General features: G+C 36.8%; 1 protein-coding gene across 1 annotated transcript in view; it reads left to right on the forward strand.

Moving 5' to 3' along the window:
• The window catches only part of CEP192 (centrosomal protein 192), a 55955-nt gene that overhangs the window by 17715 nt on the left and 15945 nt on the right, over positions 1–22295 (forward strand). The window contains exons 16-37 of the mRNA XM_065753599.1: positions 93–219; positions 969–1140; positions 1863–2757; positions 3363–3511; positions 4060–4290; positions 5134–5259; positions 5756–5899; positions 6089–6152; positions 6736–6875; positions 6994–7086; positions 8713–8828; positions 9445–9615; positions 10813–10903; positions 13169–13345; positions 13853–14113; positions 14288–14406; positions 15877–15986; positions 16904–17048; positions 17501–17673; positions 18042–18165; positions 18779–18884; positions 21195–21393. Of these exons, the coding sequence (XP_065609671.1) occupies positions 93–219; positions 969–1140; positions 1863–2757; positions 3363–3511; positions 4060–4290; positions 5134–5259; positions 5756–5899; positions 6089–6152; positions 6736–6875; positions 6994–7086; positions 8713–8828; positions 9445–9615; positions 10813–10903; positions 13169–13345; positions 13853–14113; positions 14288–14406; positions 15877–15986; positions 16904–17048; positions 17501–17673; positions 18042–18165; positions 18779–18884; positions 21195–21393 (3933 nt within the window). The remainder of the gene's footprint in view (positions 1–92; positions 220–968; positions 1141–1862; positions 2758–3362; positions 3512–4059; positions 4291–5133; positions 5260–5755; positions 5900–6088; positions 6153–6735; positions 6876–6993; positions 7087–8712; positions 8829–9444; positions 9616–10812; positions 10904–13168; positions 13346–13852; positions 14114–14287; positions 14407–15876; positions 15987–16903; positions 17049–17500; positions 17674–18041; positions 18166–18778; positions 18885–21194; positions 21394–22295) is intronic.

Here is a 22295-nt window from a genome sequence, read left to right on the forward strand (position 1 = left end):
AGATAGAAGTAACCAGCTGTAGAAAAGGCTTTTCTTGAATACAAACTTGTTTTATGTGCTTAAACACTTATTCAGTTCTGTTTGTTTATCAGAGCATCAGTCCGTTCTCCCTAAATGTGACTTGCAGCCTTTGGAGGATGAGCAGTACAGCTTCAGACCTTCAACTTCACCACTAATTCACTCTTCTCCTAGTGATACTTCTGGAACAGCATTCTCAGGGTAAATTTCTTAGTGCAGGTTATAAGAATTGCTAGAGCTTCTTGGGGATCTTTGAGTGATCAGGTTTTAAAATGAATGTTGTTTTTTACTTCAGTTTATAGAAAACTTTTAAAGTTTTTTAAAGACTATGACTTTATTTTTTTTGTGTGTAGGGTTGCTGTTAGGTTTTAATGTGTTTGGGGGAGCAGTCTTAAGCCATTGTTAATCTATTACCTTCACTGGTTTGATGACAGAGTACCCATTTCTACTCAGGATTATTTAGTAGTGCAGGAATGCAGAATACTCAGCCTGTAGCTAGCTATAGTGGATACTTGAAGCTTTGTGATGATGGAACTGTTATCTTCCCTATTTATTTTTTTATTTATTTTTGTTATGGTTCTAGTTATTATGTAACAAAGCTTGATATTGTATAAAACCAACGATGGCTTGGGTTGTTTGTTTTTAACTTAAATCAGTTTTGTTTTCTGATTCATATCCCTGCTTGATGTGAGAGAAAATAGGTGGAAATATTTGTATTGCGTGTGATCGCTTTCATATTTTGAAACTGCAACTTTGTCCCAAAGATTTCAGCATTTCTTAGCAATTGATTGGGTAACATATTTTTAAATGAACTCCAGTAACAAGACCTGTGTAAGTTATAAGATTACAACCAAGTCTTGTGGTTTTAAACATGCACTATGGCCAGCAGCCATCTGTATTCTTGTGGACATGTATTCTATGTAGTCTGACATACTTCCAATCTTTTTCAGATCTGAAGCCAATTTCATTTGCACGTCGCATAATCCAGAATCTTCTTGCAAGGAGAGTACTCTATCTCAGTCAGTTTATTCAAGCCCAAGCATGAGCAGATTAACGTATGTCTCTGCTTGTGACAATACGCTCAAGAATACATGTGTAATGCATGATCCAGAGACACGCTGGGTAAGAAAATCTAAAATTGTAATTATCAATTAATCATTTTTCTTTAAAAAACAAAAAACAAAACCGAAACAAAACACGGTGCCCTCCTCTACAAACAGTTACATAAAATAAAACAGTTAACAGTAAGTAAAACAGTTAGAACAGCCTTAAGGGTTTCAGAATAGCTTAGCATACACATAGTGTATAGTGAAAAGATACAGGGTACTGTCCTGACAGTTTCCCCTCCCAACTTCTTGCCCACACGCAGCCTTACTTACTTCTCTGCTGAAGGGAGAAACAAAGGTGGCGTTGACTCTGCCAACATTGCTTAGCAGCATTTGAAACATCAATGTTATCAACAGTTTTCATCACAAATCCAAAACACAGCACCATGGGGGCTGCTATAAAGAAAACTGACTTCATATCAAGCAGGTGCCATGCATCTGTATTATGGTTGGACTAGATGATCTTATAGGTCCTTTCCAACTTTATGAACTTATGAACTTATCTAGTTACATGTGACTTCAGATAGCAAACAGACTGAAGCAACAGGTTTTCTTTCTCAGAGTAGTAGAGAGTTACAGATGCCTGAAGTCTTACTTTTGTAACAAGACTTGACAAACTTGATCACTTAACAGTAATGGATGGAAATACCAGTATTAGGGGCTGCCTTATGAATCCTGTTTGGTTTTCTAGAATTTGTAATATTTGTAATAATATTGTGTATCATATCTGTTTACTAGAGTGAGAATGCAAGTGAACTAAGTACAACAATAATTAGAGCCAGCCCAACTCCTTCACTGAAACACATGAACAAAAATTTAGAAGACTACCTGTGCCAAAGAAACTGCAAAGGGATACAGGTTGGTGCTGATCAGAAATCAGAAGAAAATGAACTTGCATATCTTGAAAGAAAACTTGAAGGACAAGGTCAAGAACCGTCCAAGGAGGATCTTCCAAAGAACGAAAAGCAGCTTTCCTCTGCTGCCTCAAAAGAAGCAGCAACTCTTGAAGAGTTAGACCCTGCTATATCAGCTCTGTCAAGTAAATTCTGTATCTTTCAGCCACTTCCTGTTAATGTTGGTACGCAAGATGTATTGCAGGATCACACAAACAAAGCACAGAGCCACGGATTGCCATCCTTAAATACGTTGCCTGTATATCCTGGATTAAGAACTTGTATTCCGATAAATCAGAACGCATCTGGTGAACAGTATGTTCCTATTTCAAGCTTTAAATCCCATGTCACTACCTCTGAAAGTCAAGCAGTCTCTTCTGTTCCCGTGTTACTTCCAGGCTGTTCCTTGTCAACAACTCAATTTGCACAACAGCATCTAGGAAATATGCCATCTACTGGAAGCACAATTTTGCCTCAGTTTCATGGCTGCAGTTCTGTGGGTTTTAGTGTACCACCATCAGGGTTTCCGTATAATATCTCAGCAGTACGTGTGGAGAATCCAGTTCCAGTGGGAATTCCTTTGGGTTCAAATATTGGTCCTGGCTCCTTGGGTACAGCTGCACTTCATCATCCACACTCTAATTCCTGGAGCAAGAATATCTTAAATATAAGATCATATACTGCACAACCTCTTGGAACTGGTAGAAGCGAGTGGGACTTTTCGATGTTGCCTGGTGTTGGTAAGGCTTTTTAAAAGCGCACTCTAAATATAGCTGTGGTCAGGAATAGCTAAAGTTATTATAAGAGAAAAATATACAAAATTAGCAGAGTTTGTGACCATAGTTATTCTTTATGCAAACCCATATTTTATAAAAATGATATTGCTAGTTCTCTTTGGTTAATAGTATCTTTTAAATGTAGTATCTATTCTTGTAGTCTTCCTAATATTCTTTAAAATGTACTTTTTGTAGTCAAGGAAACTAGATTTCAGCATTCAGCGTTTTTGTGTTTGGGTAATAGATCATTATCCCCTTTGTCATGAGGTAGAGAAATCCTAGCTGTGGTTTTGCTAGGCAAGGCAAGTCATGCCCTGGAAGTTCAGCTATATTTTAGTTGAAAAGCAGAAGGTATTTCTGTCACTAGCCTGGGTGGACATTAACAGTCAGTTAAGCAAAAAAATTCCAGGAGTGGGGGACTAGTGCTGCTTTCTGCTTTTTCTACTTGAATATTCCATTGATGCAAGAGAACACTTCTCAAACAAGTTGACAAACTTGAATTGGGGACAGCCTTAGTGATGCTTTATTCTGGATACTTGGAACTAACAGTAGCATGCTTTCTTCTTAAGGACACGTGAAAGTACCAGAGGAGCTGAAGTTCCCTAATGCCTGCTGTGTGGGAATTGCATCACAGACTGCTCTTAGCATTTTTAATCCAACTGAACGGTGGCTGCAGGTCAGCGTTGGAATACTCAGTGTATCAGTCAATGGGGAAAAGGTAAGTATTTTTCAATAGTTATAAAGCTGTAACTTTGTCAGATGTCATATTGTGAAGTAACGGCTTTCTTTAGAGAATTGTAAGTTCTTCCTAGTTCATGGTTAATACTTACAAAGGTGGTGATATCTTCTCTTAAGCAGACATCCTGATTTATTCCAATGAATACTGAGTGTAAGTATCTCATGATGGGATTGACTTGAGTTTATTTTGCATGCATAAATTCTGGTAAGTTTGAGCTTACTGCTTACAAATGCCTATCTTTCAAGTGTAATAAACAGTACAGTTCCCATCTTAATCTGTTACTAGATGCTAGAGAGAAACCCCAGCAACTTTCTGGCTGACTTACTTACCTAACTCCTTAAATTTAAAGCAAATGCCTACAGTTGATGGAAGTGGGACGTGAAGATGGTGATGCAATAGTAAATATAAAACGAAAGCATATGCAGGATGTACGTGCTGAACCAAGGTACCAGATAAGTGTGGTATTTTGAATGAAGCTGTCCTCTAACAAAGAGCTTGTTGAAATTGATGTGGATTTTGCTTTTTAGGTAGATCCTGCAAAATATCAATGTCTCGTGTTCAAGAACAAAGCAATTATAGGACCCCATTCTACTGAAGACCTGAAAATACTTTTCTTACCTTGTCATTCGGGGATCTTCCAGTGTATTCTCAGTGTTTCATCTTGGCCAGTTTGTGCAGAAGCTGAAGCAGTTGTTCAGGCAGAAGCATTGGCAAGTAGGGTAGTTCTGACAGCAGTTGCTGAAAATCCTAATTTAGAAGTAAGTAGCTACTTGTGTGGTTTTGTTTTTCATTTTTGTGTGTGTTTTTTTTTTAATTGGAATTTTATGAATAGTTTAATAATAGTGGAAGAAGAGTAGGAGTGAAGGACTGTTCCTCAGAGCAACCTGGAATTTCTTATGTTTGGAATGAGTAGGGAATATAAGAGAATATATATTCCTTATAACTAAGGAAGTTTTAACTGTGGAAGTACACAAATAGCTGGACATGAAAAATTATTAAGCAGCTGTCTGAAAATAAGAAAATTTTCATTATTAAAAGAATAGATGAGTTTTTTAACATGTAATGCTTTCTCAGGATTTTGCTGTTTTGGATATCACTAAGAATTAGAATATAGCAAAAAGCATTTATTTCCAATTGTAAGGATGTTTTTAAATAAAAAGTGGTATTTTTTTTTCAGATCACAACAGTCAAATGTTTTTATGCTAACGAAATTAACACTGCAGTTGTTCTCCTGAAGTATAACTAGTTAAAACATGTTACAGGTGGCATATTCTCCTTGCTAGCAGTAATCATAGTTTACATTTGTTTTGTTTTTATTTCAAAGTAACCAAAATAACTTGACTGTGTACTGGATTTTGGTTGGTAAATGTTGCACTGACATTGACTTAACTGATATAGGCAAGACGTGGGTGAAAACCAATTGAATATATGCCCTTTTGATATCAAAGCAAAATATTGTGTAGATACTACGTAGCCATGGTAGGTGGTGTCTATTGCACATGGTTATAACATTACAGGAGAAACGCCTTCTGCTGCTTTTGTATTCTAGTGCATTTTTGAGGTTTTCCTTCCGTAAAAGTTCTGCTTTGTCTTGAAACCAGGTGGAAACTGGAAACCAAGATTATCTGGATTTTGGTGACTTGACTTCTGGCAGTTGGAAGGCTCTTCCATTAAAAATTGTCAACAAAACCCACGCGTTTGTGCCAATTAGACTTATTATTAATGCAGTAAGTACAGTAAAATCCCGTATGAGAAAGCTATCTTCTTGTGAATTCTTGTGAATTTTAATACCAGAATGCTATTGTTATAAATGCCCCTGATACTAGATGTAAAATTTCCAAGAAGTGTCTCAGGTTAGTCTTCAACTTTTTACTGACTGGAGATCTGGTTCAGCTGTAACAGTAGCAAGAAAAGTGCTTCTGAATTGAACCTTTTCTTGTTTTTCTTTTTTGTCAGCAGCTGTGGTCTGCTGCCCCTGTGTTGCCTGATTTGAGGCAGTAAGGCAGCATGCTAAGAAAGGTTTATGATGCCTAAACCTTCCCTTGTTTCCTTCTATTACAAATAATTTCTAACTATTTTTAGAGGGTTATCTGGACTAAGACATACCAACTGAAACTGCAGACTAATTTTTGCTTTATTTTTTTCTGGACTAAATTGCTTGCAGTTGTCAGTTTTGTGACAGCAAGTATTTTAATACTTTAAAAATTTCTATTTTGTGGACAGAATGCAGTAGCTTGGCGTTGCTTCACATTTTCCAAGGAGCCAGTTAATTCTTGCAATCAGAAATCCCTCCAAATGGATGCAGTTTCTCAGGTAGCAGCTCCATCTGTTGTAAATCATGTGATCCACGCAAGCTATGATGGACAAGTGAGTAGATGGAGTTTACTGATTCTGTTTCTTACTGTCTGAAATGCCTTCTGGTTATCTGAATTCACATTAATGGTGTTTGCAATCTGCTTATTTGAGTAGTGTTGTTTTTTTGCTACAAGCTTTATTTTTTTTTTCTCTAGTAATTCTATTCATTCCATAAGACGAATCATCCTATTTCTTTTTCAGGATCCTGAAGTTTTAACAGTTTGGGTTCTGTTCCATGCTCCTAAGAAACAAATTTCTTGTTCAGGTATAGTCATTTGATTTTGATTTTAACTGAATGAACAAACATACAAACCAAAAAGGTTTTAATGTATGCATGTGTTAGAATTTCAAGAACAAGCTGCAGGTTTGTGCTGAAACATTCAGTGTTTGTCTTATGTGTCCTAATGTTTCAATTGTTCAACTTCTTGTTCAATTTTTGTACCTGAAGGAGAAGGCGTACTTCTTTCTTAATCTCTTGGATGTTAGTAGGTTACTTCCACTACAGCATCAGACTGTTTAAAGTCCTTATTTATTGCAAAATGTGTGGAATCTGCTCTATCTCCTTTTGGTGAGGGAATTCAATAAACATTTAGGAGAATACTGATTGCAGTACAGATAAGAAATTTGAAAAATAAATCTGTTTTTTTTTTTTCTGGCTTTGTAAGGGCAATGGTATATCGATTAATTTGGCTTCTGTGTTATTGTCTTGGTATGCTTTAGAAACAGTTTCATGCACTTTTGACAGAAAGGTAAAAAAAATCTTAAATGTGATCCTGTGACATTTGATGTGTGTGTGTGTGGCTGCCAGCAGACTTGCTTGGTTTCTTCATTCATGGAATTGTCCCTAGATATCTTGGGTCCAGCAGAAGAATTCTTGGCAAGAGTTGATGTGGAAGTGGATAGCCCAGGACCTAGTAGTGTGATTGAAAGTATTCCTCTCCGAGCAAGAGCTGGAACAGCCAGGATACATGCTCCAAAGGACTTACAGGTTAGTGTGTGTATTTACAAAGTGTATGTAAAGGAGTTTGCCTCTCCTAGCCTACTTGTGATAATATGTTTGTTTTTATGTATGCATGCATACATAGACACTTATTTCATTTTTCTAGGCAATACATCTGTCTGCTAGTGTGGGTTCAACAGCCAAACAACAACTGCCATTGAAAAATGCTGGAAACATTGGTGTAAATTTGAAACTTAAGGTAGGCTGACTTTTCCATCTTGAAATTGTGTTTTGTGCTTGAATTTCTAAAAAAGCTGGTTTTGTGTCTGTGGGCAGCTTGCCAAGTCAAGTTCAAAGCTGAGTTATTTTCAGGTGTATATGTTCATGGCTATAATGTTCCTGAAAAGGTTATATGGGTATATTATATGGAACATGTAGTCCCGGATTGAAAGGTAACTGGACTCATTGTAACTAGTACTTTGATGTTAAAGGAAGGAGTGTTCAAGTTTCATTTTACAATTAGATATCTTGCACTGACATACATTCAGATTTCTTACATCCCTGAACCTCACAGTCTTGAACCTGAACTTCTTGGTGGAACCTAGGGGAGCAAATTCTTACCCAATGTAAGAGCAGAGCAAGTCTGAGACTGTACACGAGACCGAATGTGTACAAGTCCATGAGCAAGTGGTCCAGGACAGCCAGCATGGCTTCACCAGGGGAAGGTCATGCCTAACTGATCTGGTGACCTTCTGTGTTGGAGTGATGACATTGGTGGATGCCATCTCCTTCTGCAACTCAGAACACCAGTGGTATCCTGGGTTCCATCAGAAGAGATGGCCAGCGGGGCAAGGGAGGTGATTGTCCCCCTCTACTGCCCTCATGAGGCCCCAGCTGTAGTATTGCATCCAAATTTGGGGCCCTCAGTGCAGCAAAGATGTGGCTTTTGGAGAGGACCAGAGGAGAGCCACAGAGATGATCCAAGTGCTGGAGCACCTCTCCTATGAAGATAGCCTGAAGAAACAGGGCTTGTTAAGACTGGAAAAAAGAAGGCTGTACGGAGTCTTCATTGTGGCCTTCCAATATTTAAAGGGAGGTTATAAACAGAAGGGAAATACCTTTTTATACAGGTAGATAGCAACAGGACAAGGATAAATGGTTTTAAACTAAAAGAAGGGAGATTTAGATGTCAGAAGTTTTTTAGTGAGGTGTTGGAGCAGGTTGCCCGGGGAAGATGTGGATTCTCTGTCCCTGGAGATTTTCAAGGCCAGCCTGGACGTGTTCTGGGCAGCCTGACCTAATACTTGATCTAGCAGCTGGCAATCCTGTTTGTGACGGCGGTGGGAACTTGGTGATCTCTGAGGTCCCTTTCAACCCAAGCTGTTCTGTGGTTGATTCTATGGTGCTATGGTCTGTTTATACATATGCATGAAACTAAAAGTAGAGGGTTGTGACCATGTCATTTCTGCAGAATAGAAGCCATGCAGATTGTGATGCTAGTATTGGATCCTAATGTTATGTTAATGTGATGATATGAGTAATGGTCGCTAACCCATGATGAGATTAGCGATGCTGCTTTGCTAGTGGCTTATCACTGCTCTATTCTGTTTCTTTGAAACTCATTCAGAGTTGTATATGCAGTTTGATGTCTTAAGATGTCTTCTGTTGGAGAGTATAGTATAAATATCTCTAACTTTGAAAGAATTTGGCTGGAGCAGGATTATGTAAAAAAATGTTCTGAACTTGACATGTATATTTATGTTGCCTGGAGGTGTTAGTACAATATATGGATAGTCAGCTTTTATTATGTGTTACAGAAATGTTGACTCCCTTCAATAACCAGTGCTTTCTCCCCTCCCCCCTGGCCCCACATACACGTCTTCAGACATCAGTACAGGACAGTTGCTTTGCTGTTGAACCCGATGATTTCTTCCTTCTTCCTGGAGAAGAACGAAAAGTGACTGTAAAGTTTTGTCCAAAAAATGTAACATCTGCTCAGAGGTAACATAACTGTTTTGAACAGCAATTTTCAACCTTGAGGTCATGAGCAAAAGTGAAAGTTTTTTTTATCCACGAGAGAGTTGTTTCAACTTCTGTTGCTTTCTTTAGTCTTAGATTTTTGCTGATTTTTCCTGTCACAAATCAGCAGAGATCTTGTTATAGCTTGCTTCTGAGCTACAGCGAAGTTCTCAAGTACTTACCTTTAGCGGTCATTTCAGTTGCTTCTTCACCCCACTAAGACTAGGGAAGTGTTCTTTCCGATTTATAAAAATGAAATCCTGAAGCACAGACCAGGATCAAATCAAATCATATAACATTTTGCCTGCTATAACCAAAATTAGTAAGTAACACCTGTCTATCAGTAACGTGTACATGTCATTCACAGAAGTGCAAAATACGTGAACGCATACGTTAGTCATCTTTGTTCTATATGAAATAGCCCAGAGGTTTTAAATTTTGTCCCACTTAAAACTGGCCTTTGCTATACAATAGAACGTATTTCCCTTTAAGAAGGTGCTTTTAGAGCATCTCTCTAGAACGTTTTTTTTTTCCAGTTATGTTTTGTTTTCATCCTTGTTCTGCGATGGGATTAAAATTCATGTATTTATTTTTTAAGTGTTCTGAAAATCCTTGTGCAGCCATCTGGGCCTCAGTATGAAGTGGTGATAAAAGGTGAGGTGGAGTCAGTGGAAAATAGAACTGTGTCTACAGCTGCTGCAGACATTCCACCCATTCTCTCCAACAAGCAGTTCGTTGCCTGGGGAGGAGTAAGACTTGGAGAATCAGTGTAAGTAGCAGTTCATATAGAATATCATCCCTTATATATCCCATATAGAATTATGAAGCTGTTTGTAATTGTAGAGATATACTTCATTATTTCTTTTGTATGTCAAGATGGCAAGTTTTGCAGATCTTTGGACTTGCAGTACTAATTTGGGGACTAATCCACTGTTGGTATGATACTGAATGTCTGAAGGAATCTAGTGATGTTCCTGGTTGTCATTTTATATTGATCCACATTAATAACTAAGAATTGCTTCTGATGGCTACGTTGCCGTTCTTCTGTTTTGTCAAGATAGTTTAGTTTGAAAATAGCAGTCTTGAATGTTTGGGGATGACTTTTTCAACTCTTTATATTTTCTGTTCGTCCTGAAAAGTAGTTTTGACTCACCAAAATCTATCAGGAAATTGAAATTCTTTTTACAATTTGTTTCAACATAGTGCAAAAGTGTCTGCTACTGAAAACTGGGGAGGGGCTTTGTTCTCTCTTTTTGTTGGTTTGCAATAGCTGTGTGGTTATTCTTCGTTGTTTTTATGAGTTTTAGTGCTTGTCAGATTGTTTTGTGATTGGTTTCTGCCTTGCTAAAATGGAAAAGGTGGTAGCTGTTCTTACTGGAGAGGTTTCCTACCACTCTTGAGGAAGAATCTGTGTAGCTGATGTCTGGTCAATGCCAGGATATATCCGAGAGGGGAAAAAATACTTTTTGTTTGGCCTGATGCTGCCAAATGGCTCTAACTTTGTTGTATAATCATGTTGAAAAGTATATGAAAAAGTTAACTTTAACTTAGTTCTCTGCCAGTGTTCTAATGAGTCTGGGTCACGCTATTTACGTGACTGCTTTTTCATAACTGAGTGGATCTGGATGGTCTAATTTTATCTGTCTTAGTGTTCTTTCTTTTGTTTTTGAAGGAATTTTAGTATTGACAAAACTGCTGCATTCTTTAAGAGGTAAAGCTGCTAAGTAATGTGTGTATATATAGCTCTTCTGCTGTATGATAACTGATGTTAATGGTGTATAATACTGTAAGATCTGTAAGCTTGAAAATACAGTAATAATCCTCTACTTAATATCTTCTATTGTACTAGAGGCATTTTTTCATAAAATGATTTAATTTTTTTTCTATTTCCATTGCTCACATGAATAAATATATACAGCTAACTTATATTTGCTGCAAAATATAACTGAACTTCATATTTTTTCAGCCAACGGAAGGTAACTTTAAGAAATAACTCTCCATCTGTGACTCAGCATTTAAGACTGGTGATAAGAGGTCAGGATCAGGACTGTTTTCAGGTGACTGTAAAGAAAATTTCTCTTCAGCATTTATGCCATTAGGATAATATAATACTAAAATGTCAGAATCTGTCTCACTTGTAGCACGTCCATAGTGGTAACTGTGCTAGATTAGAAATCAAGTTGTAGAAGACCTGTGTAAATTAATTTCATCACAAAAAATGAGTTCTGAATTTGGCATTTTGGAATAGCAGCTCACTTTTTTTTTTTCAGTCCAGAAGAATTAAATGAGGTTTGAAATTAAATGTATAGCTATGCTAAACTAGTGGAATGTCAAAATTGAAAGTATTTTTTTTGCTTTGCATGGAATTTCATACGAACCTTTGTGTAGTAAGCATGTAACTTTTCTGCTTAATCTTCTTGGCGAAATATTTTGTCATTGTATGGTCTTGTATTATATTGAGAATTTTAACTCTTCTGATCCTCTCTGGTTGTTATGTCTCATCTGCTAACCTTTGTGCCATGTCTGCATATCAATGGACATAAGCTGAAGCTGTGTGCAGTTTTACTTGTCATGTGAACTCATGCCAGTCATGAATTAGGCTGTGATGGCCTCCTCAGATTATGCTTTTCAGGTCAAGGATGGCTCTGAAGCACCCTGGAAACTCTGCCAGAGCTCTTGATCAGGCTGGTGACATAGCTTTTTGTAGCTTTGCCTGCTTGATTGAAGGTGCTGTTCTTTCTGCTTGGTCTCTGTTAGATCTTAGCACCAAGATCGAGGACCTTGCATATGTTTGTCTTGGATTGACTGTCCATAGGCAGGGATTAGTCAGACATGCTCTGAAATATTGATGGGCTTGTGCTACAGCTTGGATAGATGAAATCTGGTCAAGGTGCCAAATAGGTTTTGAATTCTAGACTTCTTGCAAAAGAGAGCATTTGTGACTGTCTGTACTAGTGCATTAGAGTGCCATGGTTGTTGTACAGAATTCTGAACATTAGAGTCTGTTTTTTTTTTGTTTTTTTTTTAATTCTGGAAGTACTTGATGTTTCTCTTGGACTTACCAGAAAATTCAACTCCCATTTACTAACTGGTTGATCTGTAGCCGTTGAAGGATGGCCAATTTTCTCTGGATTATTGCCAAACTTATGATTATTTCTAACAATCTGAGAGGCTTTTAGCCAGTATGGCTGAAGTTTCCTTACTACTTAGTGAAAGTAATCTGGACAGAGTTGTTTGGTAGGTTGTTGCTTTCTGTTTCCACTGAAACCATAAAACAAACTGATGGTGCTTCTATTTGTGTGCCTTTCTCTGTACTAACATAGGCCATGGTTAAGAGAATAAGTCTGCCAGTTGCTGCAGGTAGCCTGGGAGTCTGTTGACTGGTAAAGATAGTAGGAGAATTAACATTCCAAATAGAAAGCCATTTTCAAGTTTTTCCTCATAGCTAGAGTCAACAGTTACACATTATTCCGCTCTACCCATGTTTTCTCTCAAGAATGCTTGAACTTGCTAAGTAGTTTGACACTTAATATGGCTGAGACATGGCTTCTTAATTAAAGAGCTCATACTTCTGTCAGCTGTGCCTCTTCATTCTTCTGAGGGTCTATTACAATGAGACTACTTGACTGAACAGAGGAGCAAATGGCTGTTATACTGAAAGGTGTGTTAGGATACCTGTTTCTGACTACTTGTGAAGGGGCTGATTAAACCATTCTCACTTTTAAAAGCTGCTGTCTCCCAGCTGAACCTAAAGCTTGTGGTTAGTACTTCCATAGGCTGTATTTCCTGAGGTTGCCTAGATTAATGTGATAGGGAAGCTGTACTGGTAAGCTTTCAGCTGAAACTGTACTACCACAGTGCAACAGATGCAATGCCTGGTAGAGTGATCCTTTTGGTGGTGCTTTTTGCAAGAGGGATTCAAGACTGTGTATATGGGAAGGATGAAGGAAGAGCTACAACTAGCCTTGAAATGTCTATAATATTTTTTAATACAATTAACATAGATTTATAGCACTTCTTCCTCAGCTATTCGGATCTGATATGTAAAATCTTCAAAAGAGAGAGAATTAATGTAGCACTATTGAAGTTCATCTTTACACACAATACTGGGGTTTGAACCCAAAGGATTCTGTTATCTAAAGTGAGAGCTCACTGTGAGAGCATAAATTCTCTTAAACTTAGGTTTTCTATTCTATGTTAAGCGTCACAGCTTTAAATATCTGCCAGTGTCAGTTATTTAATGCAGATTTTGATGAAGTTAATTTTGGGTTGTTAGTGAAATAAGTCACTCATTTATAGTGTATTCACTTTTTTTTTTATAGCTGCAAAGTATATTTGGATCAGAAGAACGTTTAACTAGTAACTGGGAACTCAAAATCCGTCCCAAAGAAGACACTAATATATACTTGATGTTTACACCCACTCGTGTAACTTGCTTCTTTGCAAAGCTGGAAATCAAACAGCTGGGAATTAGATCACAGCCAGGAATAAAGTTTACTGTAAGAGTCCTAATGTAATTTCTGATAATTTTAAACATAGATTTTTCAGACTTGTTAGAAGTCTGTTGTTTCTGTCAAAGAGTTGAAACTTCAAGGTATCCACTGTGTGTATTTGCATATTACTTAGAAAGACTATATGGATATTGAATTCTAGTTTAAGTAGCCTTAACTTTGGTATGTGATTTGTTCCTCTTATGAAGAAAGAAGAAATGTTTATGTAACATTTTAAAAGTGGCCTTGTGTTTTTAACTGTAGATCTGTTTAAAAAAAAATTACATCTTTTCTGCTTGTATAGATAAGCCATAATTTAATTTTCAGTAAAACTTGAATCGAATTAAATAAACTGAACCTCCTTTATTTCTTGCAAAATTTCTTCAGTTCATGTTTTAAGCTTTTTCAGTTGTAGTGCTGTGCATCTTTGTATAGTTGAACCTGGTTTTATAGAAGTTCTAGTGAGAAGACTTTCATTTGAAGCACCATTGTTGTTTTTTTGTTTTGTTTTCCCAGATACCTTTATCTGGATATGGAGGAACTAGCAGTATAATTTTAGAGAGTGTTAAAAAACTGTCAGACAGCTACATGTTAATACTGGATGGACTGCTCCCCTCAAGATTAAAGAGAGTTTCTTTCCACATAAGAAATACAGGTTCTCGTGCTGCATATGTTAAAGCACTGTGCTTTGCCAACCTGCAGACAAAAACAGTTATAGATCCGCAGGTGATGACGGTATATCCAGAGAAGTTCACACTGAGAGAAGGAGCACATGAAGTGAGTATAGTGTCTGATTGTGAACAAGTTGTATTGATTAAAATGTGCTTAATGGAAGCATCTCACTATTCCCTCATAGAATCTCATTAACTTTTTTATTTCACTTAATTTTCCAAATATTAGTACTAAAACTAAGAATTGCTTTCCAAATATGTTGTCTATTTATTTTATCAGATGATTACAGTAACGTGGAATCCCATAGAAAAGGAAAGGTACTTGCTTAAGGCAAAGACATTGTTATCAACAATATGTTTCTTCTGTGGTGATGAAATTTCCAGGCAGCGATATCGTAGGTAAGATGTTCTTCACTACTTTTACATAGCTAATAGTTCTTGCAGTGTTAAAACTGAAGTGTGTGCTGCCTTGGGTACAGTTTTAATGTGCTTCCAAAACTGGCAAGCACAAAACAAGGAACCTAGATGATAAGGACAGATGCAGTAAGTCTTAGATGCATTAAGTCTTACATCTGATAGGTTATTTGAAGGTAGGTACTTGTGATTGTTATTTTATTTTTTTAGTTTATGTACTGTATCAACAATTCTAGGTAAGGATTTTGTTTTCTTTTTACATTCTTGAATGTGAGCGTGTTGGTTTTTAGGGGAGGATTTTTGCTTTGTGTGTGCATCAGAAGAGAGCTGTCTTCTGTCTTGCATCTTTTTTCCCAATACATATGTAGCTTTAATTATTCAGTAAAAGGCTGTTGAAAGGCATAGTACTGAAATTCAGTCAGTTCAGTTTTGATTGAGATATGCATCTGGATTCGCTAAATTATATGGAGAAGGGCAGCATGTGAGTGAACGTGTATGTGAGACAAGTAACATCCACACAGAAAAGATGTGGAACTTTTGGAGGGATTCCAGAGGCGGGCCATGAAAATGATCCATGGACTGAGGCATCTCTTTTATGAAGACAGGCTGAAGGAACTGGGCTGTTCAGTCTGGAGAAGAGAAGGCTTTGGGGGAGACCTCATTATGGCCTTCCATTATTTAAAGAGAATTTATAAACAGGAAGGAAATCAACTTTTTACACAGGTAGATAGCGATAGGACAAGGGGGAATGGTTTTAAAGGGGAGATTAGATGTTGGGGGAAGTTTTTCAGTGTAAGGGATGGTGAGGTGCTGAAACAGAGTAACCAAAGAAGCTGTGGATGCCTCATCCGTGGAGATTTTCAAGGCCAGGCTGGATGGGGCCCCTGGGCAGCCTTATCATTAGGTGTTTGATTTATTGGTTGTCAACTCTGCCCATGGCATGGGGCTTGGAACTTAATGATCTTCAAGTTCCCTTCCAACCTAAGCCGTTCAGTGAAATTTGTAGAATATATCAAAGCAAGCTTAAGTAGGAAGCTGCATTACTGGATTTATGTTTCGATTTGTATGGCAGGAATGCACAAAAACAGAATGACATGCTATGGTCATACAAAATGCTGACAATAGGCAGTACTAAGGAGCTGATGATCACCATTGAGTGCAAAACTTCTTTCTGTGAATAAGGAATCTTTCACAGTTGCCTGAAGCTTTATTAAAGTCATCGTACCTATTGTTATCCAAATGAATTATTAAAACTAGTAGAATTTAACCACTGGACTTCGAATAAAAAGCTCATATAATAACTGCACGTGTGATGATCTTGATAACAGTTCAGCTTGTTAACTATTTCAGAAATGGTATAAGTTAGTGATGTGAGATTCTTACGGTCTAACCAGTTTCTTCAGATCAATGTTTTCAGTGCTGTGAGTAATTTAATTGTTTTCTCATCTCTGACAGGGCTATGACGTGTGAACCTGAGGTAGCAAAACCCATAGTGCCAGAAAACAGCTTATTGAGAAACGTTGTATTTGATGAAGAGTTTCAAGGGGAGCAGCTTGTGACAGAAGGTAGGCCTTTTAACTTTTAAAAGAAAGATCTAATGCTTGTTCTTAGGTGGTGAAAGAAGTGTACTTTAGGCTTGGATTCTAGATTTTTTTTCTTTCATTTTTGATAAATGCAGAAGCAAAATTGATTACTTTTATTCAATACATATGTGTACTATTTACTTTTTTCCTATCAAAATACAATCTAAAGCTATGAATATTATGGCATGAAAATTGTCAGGTGTATTGGAACAGTTATTAAACTTGAGAAAGAGACTTGATGTTTCGTTTCACTGGAAGTTTCAGCTTTTAGTACAGATTAAATTTTCAAATACAAAATATGAGGAAAATAACTTTGCTGATGTTAAAGTTTAATTTGACTTGAGAAGGGAAATAAAACATTGTAGGCAGACGTACAAAAAGTGTTAGCAAGGAAGTTATTATGAAGGAGCATAATATGTTCTAAAGGTGTCCTCCAAATAAAAAAAAATCAAGTCCTTTTTAGTGTCATGAAGAAGCTTACTGTTGAACTCTATTTCTTAAGCTAATTTTATTTACGTATGGAAAGAGTTCACTGTTGTAATGCCTTTACACTTGAGTAAAAGTTGTAGCCTGATTCTGTACCTATAGATTTTATGTTGTCTTTATTTGGAAAAGTGTTCTTTCATCTCAACTAAGGTAGGATGCTCTTCATTACCTCCTTGTCACCCCAGAATTATACACTCACGTTAGTGCTTAAAGTGGTAGTGAAGAACTTTTTATTTAAATTTATTACAGCTCTTGTTAATGTTGATTTATACTTGACAGTTTTCTTATGTTTTAGGAGTTGTCTGTGACAACTTAACCAAAAGATTAAATAAGGATATATTCTAAATCTCTGTGGTCCTGTTTCTGAGTACGATTCTTATGTTCTTACTGGAATTGCTATACTACTCTTTCAGTGTGTGATATCCCACGAGGGACAAATGACATTCGTCTCTTCTATGCAAATATGCGAAAAATTATTGTCACTGTGGTTGGCTATTTTGTTGCTAATAATCGGGATGGTTTTCAGCAATCTCCTGGACATCATTTGGAATCAAACCGGTAATGTATGAGAGTAACTGTTGAATAACACCTAGCTGAAGTGTGACTCCCTTCATCTGAAATCATCTAAAATCAGTTAGATGATGGGAAGAAATTTTTTACTCAGAGGGTGATGAGTTGCTGGCACAGGCTGCCCAGAGAGGCTGTGGATGCCCCATTTCTGGAGGTGTTCAAGGCCAGGCTGGATGGGATCCTGGACTGTCTGATCTAGAGGATGGCAATCCTGCCCACGGCAGGGAGGTTGGAACTCGATGACCTTTTAGTGACCTCTCCAAACTAATCCATTCTGTGATATAGATGCGGACTTCATTATTTTTATTTATGATGGGGAATTAAATTGAAAGTCCTCACAAACAATGTATTTCAGTGTTAAATTTTGAGAGATACTACTATTATAATTACTTTTAAGTTATTTTCATTACCACTTTTGCTTAATGCAATCTCATTTCCAGGTCTGAGAATGCTGCGAGACTTATCAATGCAACTTTGGATGTTCTTCCTGTCAAAGGGCCTCAGGGTCCTCCATTACCTGTGAAAACCAATGATCTAGTTCAGAATAAACAAGATGTTCAACAGACTTGGGCTGTTAAGCCTGAGCACTTGGTTTTGTTACCTCCTTCTATTAGTAAGTCTTTTCTTTATTTAACAAATTAATCATTTTAGTATTAAAATAACTGTACTACTTACTATGTTCATAATTCTTTCATGTTCGTAAATGTTACTTGACTGATAATCCTGCTGCAATACTATCCCACCTAAGCAATAAACCTAATTTGAACAGTTTTGCATAAGTTGTGGGGGGTTAAGGTGCTGTTATGTGTTTGTATATGTATAATATGCACTATATAATTATGTATATTTTAAAGCACTGGGAATTTAATTAAAAAATAGGGCATAAAATGCTTTATCTTATTTGGTGCATCTCTGACTCTTGGATGTTCTCGTGAATTTTTGTACTTGTCAGCTTTTTACAGCTTTTTTTGTTTGTTACAGGTGGAACAGCTGATACTGAACATGTACATATCATCAACAATTCTAGTAGGATGCTGACTTTTGAGCTTTCATGGCCAGCTCACTGCCTTACTATAACCCCACAACATGGAGTTATTGAACCAGAGTAAGTTTCTTTACATAAATTCCTTTTGTATTTACAAGTGTGTTAAGGTTTTAGAGCAGCTTATTATAGTGTGTTCTAGGGTACAGTCATTTTGTCAACTGGCACATGAAGCTAACCTTACTTATTTGACTTCATCCTTTATATTTCTTTCAACAGGGAAAATGTTTTTCTGTTGTAATCAAAGTTACCTGCAGGCCAGGAGTTTTCTGTTCTTTGATATGTTGTTTTTCTTGTATAATTTTCCAGGTGAACAAAATTGAAGTTTTAAAAACATCCTTTCACTATATATATGTATAATTAATCTGAATGACTTGCATGTTTAAAATGGGATATTTCTTTGATTTGGTAATGTGTTGATATTTATTGGTACTTGATTGATTTTATTGGTTTTTGTCGATTAACAAATGGCACCAATAACCAGTTTATACAGCAAGTTATTGTTCAGTTTCTAATAAAACATCGATAGTAATTATCTGAAATATCTGAAAATATATTTTTTATAGATCTTTGCTTAGCTATTGTCTTAAAAGTGCATTGTTTCTTGAGCTAGGGAGATCTATTATAGTTAGCATTAACCTCCTAGTAGAAAAAATGCTTTTTTTCCTTTTATTAGAAGCCGTGCTCTAATTCTGGTGAGTCCTAATCCATCACTTGCCACAAAGCCTTCTGTAATTCCTTGGAGTGGGTTAATCTACATCCACTGTGATAATGGACAAAAAGTAAGTGGCTAGTAACTTTTTTTTGTGGATGCCAAAATCTTTTATACATGAAACGCAAGCTCTGTAAACTTCATTTTCATTTAAAATCTCTCCCTCTACACCACAGATTAGTAAAGATTTTTTCCAAAACAACAACAACAAAAAAAGCCCACAGAAATCCAAAGCAACAAAACCTGTTTTAAAATTCGAAAATCTTGCTTCATTGATTTCTAAAGAAGTATTATGATGTGAATACTTAAGCTGCATTGCCAATCAGTTGCTTTCTGTATGCTCACTGTTTATATACTATTTTCTAGAAATGCTGAATTTAGTTTTCTTACATATATAATTCTCTATATATCTCTGCTTTTTTAATATATCTATATATTTGTTTATATTGACTATAGATGTAGGGAGTGTATATGTATGTATCTCTATCTGTATAATCTTATAAGACAAAAGGAGTTAAAGCAGGTTGCTGGACAAGACTCCACAGCTCCCTTTGGACTCCTCCCTTAAGGTGAACTTAACCTTCTGGCAGTCAAGTTTGTGATAATGAATGCGTAGAACAGGTTTTTGCTTCTCATGCATTTTAATCCAAGACTTTGCCCTGATTCAATTAAGGCATATTAATAAAATCCATGGATCCAACAATTCTGCTTTCTTCACTGTAGAAGTATCAAGTTTCCTTGGTAATTTTCCCCCAAAGAAATGCATATTGTCATTTTTTTTACAGCTGTTATATATTTTGGATTAATTATAATGAATACACAGAGAGAGAAATGGAAGACACTGAAAGGTTATAACAGCATGTCTGTTTACCTTCTAGACAGAGGAAGATGTGTGTGTAATACGGAATTGCAGACTGCCTTGGGAAGAGACCCTTTATCAGGGATTGTAGAGACAGGTCAAGGGGAAATAGCTTTAAACTGGGAGAGAGTAGATTTAGATTAGATATTATGGCAAAGGTCTTCACTATAAGGGTGGAGAGGCACTGGAACATGTTTCCCAGATAACCTGTGGATGCCCTTGAAAATGTTCAAGGCGGGGTTGGATGAGACCCTCCACAGCCTGATCTAGTGGAAGTTGTCCCTGCCCACAACTGGGACTTGGAATTGGGTAGGCTTTAGTATCTCTTCTATCTTGATGCCTCCTATAATGAGGAAAACAGACTAACAAGTAAAAAAAACATGCCAAAATCACCAACAAAAATGCAGGGAAGGTGATGAAATAAGTTAATGGAGAAAAAAATGGGCATTGTGTGCATATTTTACTGTTATGTTGTATAATAATAAAAAGTTGAAGGGAAGAAACATAGTATGACAAAAGTAGAGGGTGTATCCAAACCAAGCTAATTGTAAGATATCTGGCACTTGGTAACGCTTCTGTCATTTCTTTGCAACCTGTCCAACTATGCAGAAAGTATGCTAAGATTTCTTAAGTTTTTAGAAGCATTATTTACATAACCAGAAATGAACGTAAAGTTCATTCTGTCTCAGATAGCCCTAGTCCCATTCTCTGCAAATAGAGAATATTCACAGAATCACAGAACTGTAGGGGTTGGAAGGGACCTCCAGAGATCACGGAGTCCAACCCCTGCCAAAGCAGCTCCCTAGCCCAGGTTGCACAGGTAGGCGTCCAGGCGGGTCTGGAACGTCTCCAGAGAAGGAGACTCCACCACCTCTCTGTGCAGCTGTGCCACTGCTCCGTCACTGCACTGGGAAGAAGTTCCCATGGATGGTTGTGCAGAGCTTCCTATGCTTCAGTTTATGGCCATTTCCCCTTGTGCTATCACCACACACTGCTGAGAAGAGTCCAGCCTTGTCCCTTTGCCTCCTACTCCTTAGATTCTAATAGATGTGGATCAGATATTGTAGCAACAGGCAATTAAATTCAATATAAATTATGATTTTGTTTCTTTTACTGAAGAGCAATCCACTGCTGATCTATTAATAAAAATATGTTGCAAATCATTTGTTACAAAACATAGCTGTAGGAAGATACAGTTTGTAGTAATAAATAAACTACAAATATTTGCAGAATTTGGCAGTAGGGAGTGGGGTTTGGAGTACTGACTTACTACTTCTAGATAGTAAGTGCTCAGTAAATTTTCCTTTTCTCCTGAATTAACTTTATTCTAAAGTCTTAAAACTTAAGGAACAAAGGTTAGAGAAGGCCAAGTGATTTAACTAAAGGCTTTTCTTCTCTGTTAGAATGTGAGGCTGAACAATGTGAGTTCTTAGAGCTCAAGGGAATAGGTCTGAGTCGTTTGACTTGTTAATGTAAATGTTCACCATTTAAGTCTTTCTTACTCTCCAAATTGTGTAAAAGTTTATTAAAGTGCAGATTCACGAGGCACAGAATGTGTCTGGAACAAGTTCTCCATCTAGAAGACGTGATTTATTTACTCTGAAGTCTGCAAGTCCTACCGTTCATGTGGCAAAACCTGTCTCAGCACATCCTTTAACAAAAATGGAAATAAAGAACAGATCAATTATTTTTCCTGAAACACAAGCTGGTGAATGCACAGGTAATAATACATATCTCAGATGTTATGCTCACTGAGTATCTTATGTTCAGTGTTTTTGTTTTTGCCTTGAATTTGTTGCTGCAGTTTCAGTTACCGTGTTTTGATTTTGATTCATTGAAGTGTTAGTCCTTGTGATGAAGTCTTTTTTTTCTCCTTCATAGTAACACAGTTTCCTGTGGATAGTTTGTTATGGGCGGAGTTGCCAATTTCTTAGTTCAGTTGCACATGTCAGTAATTATTTGTCTCCATAAAGAGGACATTGCTTACTTTGTTTTGTTGAACTTCTTTTGCATCTGTGCTGTTGTGCAATAGACCCATTCCCATTTTGATGTTTAGACAAACCTATCTACACATAGAATAGAAATAGTCTGCCTTAAGTCTCTAGGAATGTCAGCTCTGGGACTGGCTGTTCCTACATTTTATTTAATGATCTAGCAGCATGTTGTTGAAAATACTGTCTGTACTTCTAATTACAGTAAATACTTTTAATTCTTCAGATTACCGTATGAAATGTTCATTCTGTTATCTAGATACCAGATTTGTTACTCTTCTGTTGTCTTTTTCTAGTTACCCAGTATTTTTTGTAGCGATTCACTGACTCAGTGCTTTCATTTACATACCTTATAGAACTGCCAAAGCTTACTTTAATGATTATATCTTGAGTTTTTATTTTTTAACAATAATGCCAGTGTTCCTCCCTGAGCAGCCAAATAATGTCTTGGAAAAGAGTTGGGTGTCCTGAAGGTTTTTTTTTTGAATTCGGTTTTGTATGGTAGAAAGTGAAGATATCCTCCAAAAAATCTGAAGGCAATAAATTGAAACTGTCAGAGTTGACTTAAATTTTTCTTTGATAATAGTCATATTTTGGATTTTCAAGAAGCTAAATTCCACCTACAGGCAAT

This window comes from Cyrtonyx montezumae, unplaced genomic scaffold, assembly GCF_038088225.1.
Source record: "Cyrtonyx montezumae isolate F1298 unplaced genomic scaffold, pur_monq_1.0 scaffold_8, whole genome shotgun sequence".
Lineage (NCBI taxonomy): Eukaryota > Metazoa > Chordata > Aves > Galliformes > Odontophoridae > Cyrtonyx > Cyrtonyx montezumae.